At 42.2% G+C, this 12,929-nt stretch overlaps 2 protein-coding genes and 1 long non-coding RNA gene across 10 annotated transcripts in view; 1 reads left to right on the top strand and 2 right to left on the bottom strand.

The window, feature by feature from the left end:
• Positions 1 to 1,258: 1,258 nt before the first annotated feature.
• LYRM2 (LYR motif containing 2) lies at positions 1,259 to 3,367 on the bottom strand. Its single transcript, XM_009451635.5, has 3 exons — positions 3,255 to 3,367; positions 2,324 to 2,464; positions 1,259 to 1,933 (listed from the first exon to the last, which is right to left on the bottom strand). Exons 1-3 carry the CDS (start codon positions 3,297 to 3,299, stop codon positions 1,853 to 1,855), a joined length of 267 nt encoding a protein of 88 aa, XP_009449910.2. The 5' UTR covers positions 3,300 to 3,367; the 3' UTR covers positions 1,259 to 1,852.
• LOC134810212 (uncharacterized) overlaps positions 2,460 to 12,929 on the top strand; it is a 68,417-nt gene continuing 57,947 nt past the window's right edge. Inside the window, exon 1 of the long non-coding RNA XR_010157741.1 lies at positions 2,460 to 3,219. This is a non-coding gene — a long non-coding RNA (uncharacterized LOC134810212). The remainder of the gene's footprint in view (positions 3,220 to 12,929) is intronic.
• The window catches only part of MDN1 (midasin AAA ATPase 1), a 188,657-nt gene continuing 183,058 nt past the window's right edge, over positions 7,331 to 12,929 (bottom strand). For 5 of the 8 annotated variants that reach the window (XM_054686835.2, XM_016955994.4, XM_063812548.1 and 2 more), the window contains 5 exons: positions 12,807 to 12,880; positions 12,583 to 12,697; positions 11,084 to 11,147; positions 9,561 to 9,703; positions 7,331 to 8,746 (listed from right to left, as the gene is read on the bottom strand). In XM_054686835.2, coding sequence (XP_054542810.1) covers positions 8,558 to 8,746; positions 9,561 to 9,703; positions 11,084 to 11,147; positions 12,583 to 12,697; positions 12,807 to 12,880 — 585 coding nt within the window. In that variant the 3' untranslated portion in view covers positions 7,331 to 8,557. Of the gene's footprint in view, positions 8,747 to 8,871; positions 8,961 to 9,413; positions 9,704 to 11,083; positions 11,148 to 12,582; positions 12,698 to 12,806; positions 12,881 to 12,929 lie in introns of all 8 variants that reach the window. The other 3 variants (XM_063812547.1, XR_010157740.1, XR_001718579.4) reach the window with 3 other exon arrangements.

Here is a 12,929-nt window from a genome sequence, read left to right on the forward strand (position 1 = left end):
CCATGGAACAGTATTCAGAATTATTTTGTCTTGTGGGCTCTGACTCTGGGAGGTAGAGGTGGACCCTGACAGTCCAGGTCATCAACATCCACATTCAGTTGATGCCTCTCAGACACAGTCCAGTACTGGATACCATTTATCATTCTGCAAAATGTTGTCTACATCTTTCAGGTGCTGGTCATTCTTAGATTAGCTTCTTAGCTGTTCTGTTGATAAACAGAAGACTTCAATTTTCAGGATGGATGATTCCAACATCTTCCACAAGCTTTCACTTTCACTAAATTATTTTGTTATAAATTTGATCTCCTTCAAAAGTGCCTTGAAGTCAACTTTGGTTGTAATGTATTTGTCTCTGACGTATTCTTCAAATTCTCTTTGTTTTTTTTTCCTGTCATTGGAGGAGAACTGCACCCAGAATCTTATTTTTACTACTTCCACGTGAATGTTAAGGTACTCACAGAGGTTTCATCCAGAAGTCTTCCCTCTTCTTTCCGGTAAGTGCTTCAATGTGCTCATTAAGCTTCTCTTTCTCTTCCCTTTTCAACAAAGATCTAGATTCCCAGTGGTGATCTTTTTGATGAGTTCTCTATCAAACTATGACACATCTGAAGAACGTACCTGAACAACCCTCAGGGATAATGCAGGATTTTTCGAGAAAGTTCCAGGGTATCTCCTGGTGTCAGTATACTTTCAGTCCTACACCTCAAGAGTTTTTTAATAACAGCTTTATTGAGATACAATTCATACCTTACATTTAAAATGTACAGTTCAGTGGATTTGAATATATTCAAGAGTTGTGCAGCCTACACCACAAGCTAACTGTAGGATATTTTCATCACCCTGAAAAGGAACCCTACACCCATTAGCAGTTACTCCATTCCATCTACAGCCAGCCTAGGCAACCACTAATCTTTCTGCCTATTCTGGACATTTTGTATGAATGGAATCATCATGTGATCTTTTGTGACTGGCTTCCTTCACTTAACGTTTTCAAGGTTTATCCATGTTTAGTATATATAAGTCCTTCGTTTCTTTTTAGTGCCAAATAATGGCTATGGGCATGGGGTAGAAGTGCTAACTCATACAGCAGCTGTTTCATCTTTTGAGGAACTGACCGTCTGTTTTCTGAAGTGGCTACACCATTTTACATTCCCACCAGCAATGTATGAGGGTTCTGTAATTTCTGTACATCTTCACCAAGACTTATTATTATTTCTCTTTTTAATTACAGCCATTCTAGTGAATGTGAATCTCAGGGTTTTGTTTTTTTTTTTTTTTTAGAGACTGTCTCACTCTGTCACCCAGGCTGAAGTGCAGTGGCACAACCTCAGCTCACTGCAACCTCCACTTCCTGGGTTCAAGTGATTCTCCTGCCTCAGCCTCCCAAGTAGCTGGGACTACAGGCATGCACCACCACACCAAGCTAATTTTTGTATTTTTAGTAGAGATGAGGTTTCACCATGTTGGCCAGGCTGGTCTTGAACTCCTGACCTCAAGTGATCCACCTACCTCAGCCTCCTAAAGTACTGGGATTACAAGCATGAGCCACTACACCCGACCTCATAGTAGTTTTGATTTACACTTCCCTAATGATTGTGTCCAGCATCTACTGGCCATTTGTTAGTGGTTTTTTTCTTCTTTTAAAAACTGCTGAGACATCCATAAACATTTTCAAAATGCAGGGTATATTTTTCAGTGTTAAGGCAACTGTTCTGATGTGTTTTTCCTTTGCTCTCTATCACCAAATACTGTACATATAAATAGTAAGACTGGGCTTTGTGTTGTCCATTGTTAATCCTAAATGCAACAAAACACATGGAGACTTTGAAAATCCTTCAGAATAATGCTATAGTTAAGATTTTGCTAAAGCAAGTGTTTTTTCTAACTCCTTGAGCTGCATATTGCCTTGAGTAATCATCATCCGGATTGTATCCTGTAGAATAAAGTGAAATCTGGTTATAGTTTTACCTGGTTAAACAAGGTATAGCTATACCATTTTATCTGTTAAAATCAAGAACCAATACTACGTATTGGAACTGCTGCCTTTTAGAAAAGCCAAAAGAGTTCCACATACATACATATAAAATGTACAACATAAAAGTCAAGTGATGATGCTGAAGAGTGTAGATACTCTTTTATCTACACTTATTTTAAAATATTAAATTTTAAAATAATAATTTAAAATCGGTAACATTACAAGCAATGATCAAGATATACCAGCTCAGTGGCACTATATTCCAAGATGTCTGCTAAACTTAAAAAAAAAAATTCACTGATCAATAAAAAGGGTTAGGATCTGTCCTCACCATGATTTTGTTCTCACCTCTTCGGTGGCACTTTTGTTTCTTTTGAATTCTTCTCTTGCCCAATCTTTCAGGTATTTGCGATCAGAATCATTTGGAACTTGCCGAATTGTTTGCAAAATCCTTCTGTAGAGGAGAAGAACTTGTTGCCTTCTTACGAACTGTAAAAGGGAGGAGTAAATAGCAATTACTACTGCACAATCGCCAGCCTGGAAAGTTCTACTTCAGCAAACCAAGCTGTAACCAGAGTACTTCTCGTTGGTCAATTTTGAAAAAGGCAAAGAAAAACTTTTTTTTTTTCTTTTTTTGGCCAGATGCAGTGGCTCAGGCCTGTAATCCCAGCACTTTGGGAGGCCAAGATGGGAGGATCACTTGAGCCCAGGAGGTCTAAGCTGAGGTAAGCCTTCATTGCGCTACTGCACTCAGCCTGGGCGAGAGTGAGGCCCTGTCTCAAAAAGATGTTTTAAAGAAAGCATCACGAGGTTCATCTGATCTTTTTGCTTACTGCTCTGTCAAACCTAAGAACCATTAAAAAATCAGGAGCTGCCTACCGGGCTGAAAAGGGCTGCCGGTCTCCTAGAAGTTGTTATTACAACGACAGCACTTTTTCTAAATTAACAGTTGTTCAAATCTTTGGTAATCTCATTTGCTGTTTGCCACAGCTCAGTGCAATAGACTTTCACCGTGGGCACTGGGCAGCTGAGGCACCGGGACTCAGGGAAATCAAGCGCCTGACGCTGTCTCACGCGATCGCACCAAACCAAGGAAGCAGCCAGTGCCTCCCGTCAGGCCCCGCGGAGCGAAGCACCGCCCCGCAGGCATCGGGCCAATCTCAGAGGGCGCGCACGCCGCATCAGGACCCCGGAACCCGCCCCGTTGGGGATAGGGACAGATGGAGAATCCAGCTCAGACCCAGGTAAGCTGCTTTGGAAGGCAGAGAACCGCCGGTACCTGCTTTAACGTTAGTGTCGCTGGGGGTAAGCGGGAAGCAGCCATGTCCACCAGAGGTCCGCCGGAGCCTCAGCGCGCAGGAGCGGAAGTGGGGTCCGACCAAGGGGTGTGGCGAGCCCGGTTTCCTAGGAGACGGCCCGCGGGTTGCTCTCTGACTGAGAGCGCGAGGCTTCGGGACTGAGCACTAGCTGCTGCGCTGGCCGAAGTTTTCTCGTCGGTAAAATAGGATAACAGTGCACCATAGGGTCGTTTTGATAAAGAAGAAAGGTAGGGCACTTAACACAGTTCCTGGTAAAGAGAGTTCAAATGAAAGTGAAGGAGGCCGGGCGCGGTGGCTCTCACCTGCAGTCCCAAGCACTCTGGGAGGCCTGTAAGGTGCCTGTAATCCCAGCTCCTCGGGATGCTGAGGCAGGAGAATCGCTTGAACCCGAGAAGTGAAGGTTGCAGTGATCCGAGATCGCACCACTGCACTCCGTCCTGGGCGACAGAGCGAGACCCTGTCTCGAAAAAAAAGTTAAGGTTTTTTTGGGGGGAAAGAGGTGAAAACGTATTTGAATGTTCTTTCGAGCCTTTAAAAATGTGTATAGTTGAAAATACTAAAATTGAAAGTGTTAATTTCTTTTACAGTTTGTGTTGGTTTTTTCTCTTTCTCGTTTTTGTCCTGTTCTTTTGTAGCGCAAAGGTTTTCCGGGAGCGGTGGCCTTCATGATCATTTGAAACAAAGCTTTGAATGGCTCACCCACTGCAGCCTTAAGCACTTTTCATCACTGATAACGAGGAGCCTAACATCCCTAAGCCTCAGGCTTTTGCTTTTATTTCCTTATAGCTGTTTTATCTTTCCCACAATACACATGCCTTTAGGTTAAATCACTAGAAGTGGAGTTAGCGAATCTTTGCCATATTAATTTTCCAAGTGATGTTGTAGCGAATTAAAATAGAACGAAAAATGTTCAATTACTAGTTTACTGGGGACTTGCTTGCCTCGCCTGTTAGCATCCTGGGGCTCCCTATTCCTAGCTGTGTTCTGGCTATTTCCCCTCTCCTGGCCTATTACCTCCCCTGTAAAGTGAAATATAGCATCTACCTCAGTTGTGTATCTCTAATGTACTGAGAACAGGTCCTGGCACATGTAAGAACTCTAATCATTAGCTCTTTTGAACTTTACCAGGCATTGTATGAATGATGCTAACTGCATGATCATATTATCAATAATATATGTCAAATTTTGTCTAATACATTAGCTGTAATAGTTAATTGCTAACTTTTTAAAAGGAGTGAAGTTAAATACCCCTCGCCATTTTTAGTTATACTGTTTTTGTGAATTGTTCATGACTTGGGTCCGTTTATGATGAGGACATTTATATGGGCTCTATATTTTTTGTCATTTCTTTATACATACAGAAACTTTATACAATCATGTATTTTTGTGCCTTTTGAGGCTTTTCATTTCCCATTCAGGCCTTTGTAATTCGTTTTTTAAAAACTTTAATTTTTAAAATATTTACTCCATCTAGAATTTACTTTGGTTTACAGCATCACGTGGATCTAAGTTCTTTTCTAGATGTTAAGCTGTATCAATACCATTGATTACATAACTCATTCCTTTTTCGGGGCTTTATGATGGATGCCTTTTTGACTGTATGATAAATTATTTTAGGGTCTGAGTAATCTGTCCAGAATTGTTTCATTTAGGGTTAAGTTTTTACTTTTTGTTTTATATGTTTTTATTATCTGGCAGGACTCTAGTTTCTTGTAAAAAATCCATTAGTACTGCTCTCTATAATCTCTAGAAATGTTTTGTATCATTTCCCTCCAAATCATCTTGTGATCTTGGTTGGAATTTTGAAATAGTGTTGAATCTATACATTAATATGTGAGAAAGACATTTTTACATTATTTCTTCTTCCCATCAAGAAACACTCAGGCCAGGTGCGGTGGCTCATGCCTATAATCCCAACACTTTGGGATACCGAGGTGGATCACCTGAGGTCAGGAGTTCGAGACCAGCCTGGCCAACGTGGTGAAACCTCGTCTCTACTAAAATACAAAAAATTAGCCGGGCCTGGTGGCGCACGCCTGTGGTCCCAGCTACTTGGGAGGCTGAGGCAGGAGAATCGCTTGAACCCGGGAGACGGAGGTTGCAGTGAGCCGAGATTCCGCCATTGCACTCCAGCCTGGGCAACAAGAGCAAAGCTCTATTTAAAAAAAAAAAAAAAAAAAAAAAGGCTCACTCTTGCTAGACACTGGTAATGCTGTCATGAGTCACATATGCTCCTTGCTCAAAGACTCATGCTTTGGGCAGGAAAACCTCTAAGTTCAATATAGTGCTAACAAAGAATGCTGCAGTTCATACTGTGGGAAATTATTCTTCCTGGAGGGCTTGTCTGAGCTAGGTATTTGTCAGAAACGCAGAATCACTAAGAGGATTCCAGACAACACATGGAAACACTGGCAGGAATGCTGGGAGAGGAGGGACAGGAGTCAAGCAAGAGCCTCACAGGTCACATGAAGAAGCTTGAATATTATTACCCTCTTCACAAGGGAGAGCTTTGAAGGGATTTTCAGCTACAGAACTTTTAGAAAGATCTTGGATGTTGTGAATAGGATGAAGTGAAGCAAGCAAAGAGAAGTTACTGGCCAGGATACCATTGAAGTAGTCCCTGCTAGAGATTAAAAGAGTCCCAGTCACAGTGGAGTAGGGGGAGGGGGAGGGATGGGATAGGATATCCAGAAGCCTGACTGGACAAGATGATTAATTTGATTGGGGTATGGATAGAGATGGAGAAGGAAGTAAAGCAGATGTATAGGTTAAGTCCCAAGTTTGTAAACAGGGTGGCTGTTGGAGTGGTCATCCCAGATGGGGAATGTTGAAGGAATGGGTTTGGAATAGGGGAATTAGAACACAGTGACATCCAGCAGATGTCTGAATATAATTAAGAATACCAAAGAGTAGATTTCCTGGACCCCTGGATGGAGAATTTTACAGTCCTTTTGCTTCAGTGATGGTGGAGGCCATGGGAGTGGTGAAGAAGTTATCCAAAGTGAGATTTTATTGTTGTTGCTGTTGAGATATAGAGTCTTGCTCTGTTGCCCAGGCTGGAGTGCAGTGGCACAATCTCAGTTCACTGCAACCTCCACCGCCTGGTTCAAGCAGTTCTCCTGCCTCAGCCTCCCAAGTAGCTTGGGATTACAGGTGCGCGTCACCACACCCAGCTAATTTTCTGTATTTTTAGTAGAGATGGGGTTTCACCATATGGGCCAGCCTGGTCTCAAACTCCTAACCTTAAGTGATCCACCCACCTCGGCCTCCCAAAGTGCTGGGATTATAGGCGTGAGCCACTGCACCCAGCCCCAAAGTGAGATTTTTAAGACAGCATGGAGGACTTTTGTGTTCTGCTGTCCATTCCTTAAATATCAGAACTTACTTACCTATTTGGCCAAGGCCTGGGGGGGTTGGGGACGGGGTGGGCAGGATAGCACAAATGTCAACTATCAACATAGCAGATTAATTGATCACTACTCCTGCAAGCCCCTGTTGGCAGCACAAGTTGAAAATGGCACTCTTGGGTTCCTGCTTCCTGGAATTCCTACTGTCCGTGATCTCATGAGCTAACCCAGGGCCAAGGGAATCACTCTGGGCACACCAGTTTGAGGTCTAAGATGGAGCTTCCAAAGGCAGATGTAATAGACTGCAGCATTGTCATAATATTGGTGTCTTTCCCTCCCAGACTCAACCCTACTGGAAGATTAAACTCCCTGCCCCATAGAGGGCTTTAGCCAATGAAATGTGAGTGGGATGCAACATCATCATTTATGGAGGATAATTTTTATAAGCCTCCTTATAAGGCTACACCAACTCATCCTTTTCATTCTGCTGCAAAGCCAGCATATTATAGCTCAGCCTACCAGGGACATAAATGCAAATGATAACCTTTGTAGTAAGAGCAACATTGAAGTAGGAGGGGATCATGTTAGCACAGCATCAACTAGTAACAGCTGACTGATCCAGCAGAGAAGATCAGTCCCCTAGCATACCTTTTACAATCCTGTCATCTTCCATTAAGAATAGTCACAAATTACATCAACAGTGGTATATGTTTTAATAGTTTTCAGAATATAAGCTGCATAGCTTTTTAGAATAAAAAAATGATATAACTTCAGGTACATGCTTTGGGACACTTGGTTAAACAAGGAATCTGTGTCTTTGATGACCACCTCAAAAGGGTGGCAGACTTCACAGTGTAACTTGGAAACAGACAAGGAGATAGATGATTACATCATGACATACTGCTTACAAAAGAACATTCTGACAGAACATTAAGTAGAACAGAGCACACAGTTTCAAGTATTCAGCACTGCTTTCTGGCCAAGTAAAAACTGCCTAAAAATCAGTTTCTTTTGACTGGAAAAAATAGATGGAGCTGCTGAGTTCTGGACACAGCGTTTCTTTCCCAGAATGAGACTGGCTCAGTCCAGCTTGAAAGCAGTGTGAGGAATCACTCTTCCCCTTAACTGTTAAGAAAAAAAAAAATGAACTAAACAAATAAATTACTACAACAACAGGGACCATGGCACTGAATGAAATAAAGGGGCAATCACCTTCCCATCATTGCATAGTCTCCCGAAGCAGCAAGTGTGAAAGAGGATACTGAAAAGCCACTTCATTTTTACACAGCCCAAGGATCATTTTTATAGATGACCTGGGCGCCTATAATGTCCAGTTGCTTTATGAGAACACACACACACCACATTCTTCCTACCCTCTAAGAGAAGGTAGTTCCTTTCACAATAAGAAAACACACCCTCATACTCTCCAGAAACTGGAGCTGTCTTGGCCACTTGACAGCTTTTGGGTACACACTGTGGGCTTGGCAAGGCAGAGCTTAGAACAGGGTCAAAAGGGCAGCTCCCTTTAGTCCTTTATACAAAGGACTGTCAGAGTCCCATGCTCCTGGCAGCATCTCCTCAAGGCACAGGTGCCCAGATCCCCTGCAAAAGAAAACAGGCAGCTGGGCTCCAACGGTGGGGTATGACCTCCTCCCAGGCCAGGGCTTCCAAGGGAGGGAAGAAGGATAACTCTTCTCTAGTTACAAGTTCAGGCACCTGCTGCTGCTTCCAGGTTTGGTATAAAAACCTCAGCCCAGGCAAAGCCGGGAGCCAGAGAGCATTCTGTAGGCTGTAAGATCACGTTGTAAAATAAAAATATTACAATAAAATTTTTTGTAGTTGTCCAAAAGGGAGCACCTGGGTAAGCAATGTGACCTTCTGACCACAGTTAAGTCTCACTTTGGACTCTTTCTGTTCTATGGGTGGTCAGAGGCTGTCACCAACTCAAACCACTGTCTGAGGGCATCGCTGAGTGTCTCAGGAAGTGCGTTTACATCTCGAAGAATGATATAGTATGGGAATGGGAACTCTTCCATGTAGGATCGGATTTCAGGCATCTCTCCAGGTCCTTTAAATATAGGTACTTTAATGTCCAAGATAGAATCCTGTCAACAAAAGACATTTTGAAATGGGGAGGCAGAGATTAAACCAGCATCCTTAGCTAGCTCTTCTGTGATCTCTTTTGCTAACTTTTACATCTCCTGTGTCTTATTCCTGCATATGAACCTACCTTTTATTACTAAGTAAAAGAGAATTTTCAGAACTCTACTAAGAAGGAGGTAGATGTCTTTCTGAGTGCCCCTTCCAGGAGGATGGACACTGAAAAAAAGGAAAAGGGATAGACAGGAAAATCTGCTTTCCCTACAGTGGTGTCTCCCCATCATCCACTTGGAATCATTCACACTAAATCTTTACCTTCCTATCAAGGCCTTAATGTGACCCACAGAGACAATGCTTCCCTGGAACAGAACTGCCCTGTAGGCATATTTCACTAAGATGATTGATGCTTCTTGCTGTGAGGAGCTACCGAGACATAAGTTAAGTGTGGCAACACCTAATCTCCATTTCAAAGTGGTCAGTATCAAGTCTGCAATACCTGCACTGACTTTGCACAGAGGGAAATGATGACCCACAGAGGATGGTCATTCTGAATCTTGGCTCTCCCACTCATTACCTATAACCTCTATGTGTTTCAGTTCCTTCAGTGTAAAGTGGGAATAATGATCCCTACCTCACTGGCTTATTGCAAAGATTAATAGAGAAAATACTTACAAGTGCCTACAATGGTACTTGACAGAATACTGTGAATGCTGGGAGTTCTCAGTATGACTGAGTGATCCAGGCCATATTTCAGATTGAACAGGTTGAAGGGAATCCCCACTTTATCTCCAGAAAAGGTGGCTTTTAGTAGTCACTCACCCGTGAACTGGGATTGTCCAATACAACAAAGATGACAAAGATATTTGCATTCCGGGCAGCCTGAACTGCTGCCAGGACTCTTTCTTTGCCCTCAAGGAAAAGGCCTCGCCCATCAGAGACTACCAGGAGGAGTTGTGCAGTTTCTGTAGACCATATAAGAGGAAGCAAGGGAATAAAATGAACAGCCATTTTTAATAACTCACAACTACCCAAAGTAGGACAAATTAGTGTAGGCTTTCTCTGTACTATTAAAGCTAAACAGACCTCTAAAGCTGATGAATTCTGGGCACAAACCTAAGGGACATCTGATGAGATCTATCCCTTAGAATGCTTGAGTCAGAGACAAGGCATAATAAGGGATACTAAGTAAGCTTCTGTCAGTATAGAAGAATTTCTCAATAATGCTTCAGGAAATGTTAAGTTCTGCTCAACTTCAAATTGTAGAGCAACATACTGTACATGAGAATTAAAACACTAGTTTATGGCTATAAACTTTAAAAATGATAGTACTGAGAAAGGCATTAGAAGAAAGTGGCCAAATCAGAAATCTGGAACTGTGTCTTCCAAATTTCAGTCGTTACTATAATCATCTTTAGATTTCTGTTAATTCCTTGTACCTAATTTCTATATTTTTTTGCCCTTGAAATTTGACTTGTGTAAACAAAAACAAATAGAAAGGAAACACTCAACACTGAATAAAATGTTTTAAAATTTTTGCTACATAGTGTTTCCAGCTAAAGATTATATAGTACATGAGTTGAGGGTGGGCTGTTTTAGCAAATGTTGACAGGTGTGAATAACTTGCTTCCATCAAAATCTGAAGCTTCTGCATGATACACTGAGAACAGTGAGAGATTTTTGGAAAGAACTAAATAATTGGCATGTTTCAAGCCCCCAAAGTAAATGTGGTTGGATTAGCTGGTTTTTATATTATGTCCTTCTCTACTTTCCTCTGTTATTAAAATATTAGAGAATACAGTACTCGAAGGGGGCTGGTTTCAGGACACACACCCCCTCACCCCCAGTATACCAGAATACACACATATTCAAGTCCAGAGATGGCCCTGGAGAACCCGCATACATGAAAAGTTGGCCCTCCATACACTCGGGTTTTGCATCCCTCAAATGCTGAATTTTCAATCCACTTTTGGTTGGAAAAACTCCATGTGTAAGTAGACCTGATCTGTACAGACAAACCTGTGGTATTCAAGGGTTAACTGTAGCCTTTATATTTAATTCCACACACACCTTGCTCCTTTCTCTTACAAATCTGAACTCAAGTAAGTATATACTAGTTAGTGTCTAGATCCCCCATTGATTATAAGCCTCATGAGTACAAGTTCCACAAAAATCTCTGAATGAATGAATAAATAAGTAAAAATCAGCTCCATCAATTTATGTCTTTTCCTGTGGAGCATACCTGTTAAAACACAGTGACGGGGACACTGAGCTGAAGCAAGCAGCTTGGGAATATAGAGTACAAGAAAGCATTTTGTTAACGAAGAGGAAGGCATGCAGCTCACCTGAACTGATGTTCTGCGAGAGCTGCTGAGCGGCTGCAAACATGTTGGCAACAGACTCTAGAAACTAAACCGGAACCCGGAATAGACAATTAGAAAACTATGTGAATGCTCTTCTCATTGTCAAAGAGACTGATAGTATTTCTGACATTGAAGTGATTATCAGATAACCACCTCAGGTTTATAGACCATCAACTAACTGTCCCTTCTGGCCGTATGTAGTTAAAAAAGGAGGATCCTTGGATACAGACATTCTGTTTTTTTTTTAATTATTATTTTTTGAGAGAGGGTCTCACTGTGTCACCCAGGCTGGAGTGTAGTGGCACGATCTCATCTCACTGCAGCCTCGATTCCTGGGCTCTGCCTCAGCCTGCCGCCAAGTAACTAGCACTACAGGTATGTGCCACCATACCTGGATAATTATTTTTGTCTTTTGTAGAAATGAGGTCTCACTATGTTGACAAGGCTGGTTTTGAACCCCTGGCCTCAAGCGGTCCTCGCACCTCAACCTCCCAAAGTGCTGGGATTACAAGTGTGAGCCACCATGCCTAGATGATACAGGCATTCTCAAGCACAGGGGAGACGTTTCTCTAACATATAACCCACTAGAGTTCTGGAAGATACCCCAAAGGAAAAGAAGTGCTTCCCTGGGGCATAAGAAATCAATAACTCCCTCAAATAAACCAAACAGCTGTCTTCTTTCAAGAACAGAAAACAACTGAGCAAAAGAGAAGGCAAGAAAGTACAAAATGTCCAGGGCAGCCTAGAAAAAGCAAATTGAATCAGAGCAGGACCCAGGAGAAATATCATCCCATGCTCTGTTTTGAACTTTTGTTCTCTTAAGTAAGTCACTGGCTTTACTTCGTATCATTTCTTCTCTAAGCTTAATGAGGGAGAAAAATAGATCTTGGCCCAGCTGATAGGGGTATGGGAGATGGGTTTGTTTTTGCAGAATGTTCCAAACTACTCAGAAAAAAAAGTAGGGCGCTAGAAAACCAATGATGCAAAGTCAAGTGATCCTTGAGGAACTGAGAAAAAGAAGTCACACCTTGTTTTATAATGGATGCTAAGGAAGCTTCTATTCCAGTGGTACACAGGCTGAGGTTTGGGACTATCCCTGTCCTAATACTGTATGCGGTGGAGGGTGGTTCTCAGCCCAGCATGGTGGTAATCCCAACACTCTGGGAGGCCAAGAAGGGAGGATCACTTGAACCCAGGAATTTTAGACCAGCCTGGGCAACAAAGTGAGACCCTGTCCCTACAAAAAATAAAAATTAGCCAGACATGGTAGCATGCGCCTGTAGTCCTAGCTACTAGGGAGGCTGAGGCAGGAGGACTGCTTGAGCCCGGGAGTTCGAAGCTATAGTGAGCTATGATGGCGCCATTGTACTCTAGCCTGGGTGACAGAACAAGGTCCTGTCTCAAAAATAAAAATGTTCTCCCTCCAGCCTACACCAGTTTCAAAATAACTGTGCAGAAGACATTTTATTTCATCCTCTTACCTGAGCAATCTTGGTTTTCTTTTGTTGGAATTTGCAGAGACGTAGAATCTGGGACCCAGAGTAATCACTGAACTGCTCATGAAATGGGTGTAACAGCTTTACAGATTCTCCAAAACTTGGGGGAGGAAAACCAAATACAACAGGAGTTATTTTTTGGCTGTGTGATCAAAATAACCAAACAGGTTGTGAAAAGTTTTCATAAAGGAATTACAAAGCAACCTTACCTACACACTGCAATCTGACCCACTTCCAGGAGGGTTAGAGCATTTCCAATCACAGCCAAAGATTCAAATGCAAGCTGTGAATTAGAAAGTTAATGATTTTAGGAATCAGAATATCCTCTAAAC

Source organism: Pan troglodytes, chromosome 5 (assembly GCF_028858775.2).
Source record: "Pan troglodytes isolate AG18354 chromosome 5, NHGRI_mPanTro3-v2.0_pri, whole genome shotgun sequence".
NCBI lineage: Eukaryota > Metazoa > Chordata > Mammalia > Primates > Hominidae > Pan > Pan troglodytes.

Coding starts and splice junctions, on each gene's coding strand:
- LYRM2 (XM_009451635.5), bottom strand. CDS start 3,299: ATGGCTGCTTCCCGCTTACCCCCAGCGACACTAACGTTAAAGCAG. Junction 2,465..3,254: donor CGACACTAACGTTAAAGCAG/GTACCGGCGGTT, acceptor TCCCTTTTACAG/TTCGTAAGAAGGCAACAAGT. Junction 1,934..2,323: donor ACAAAAGTGCCACCGAAGAG/GTGAGAACAAAA, acceptor TTTATTCTACAG/GATACAATCCGGATGATGAT.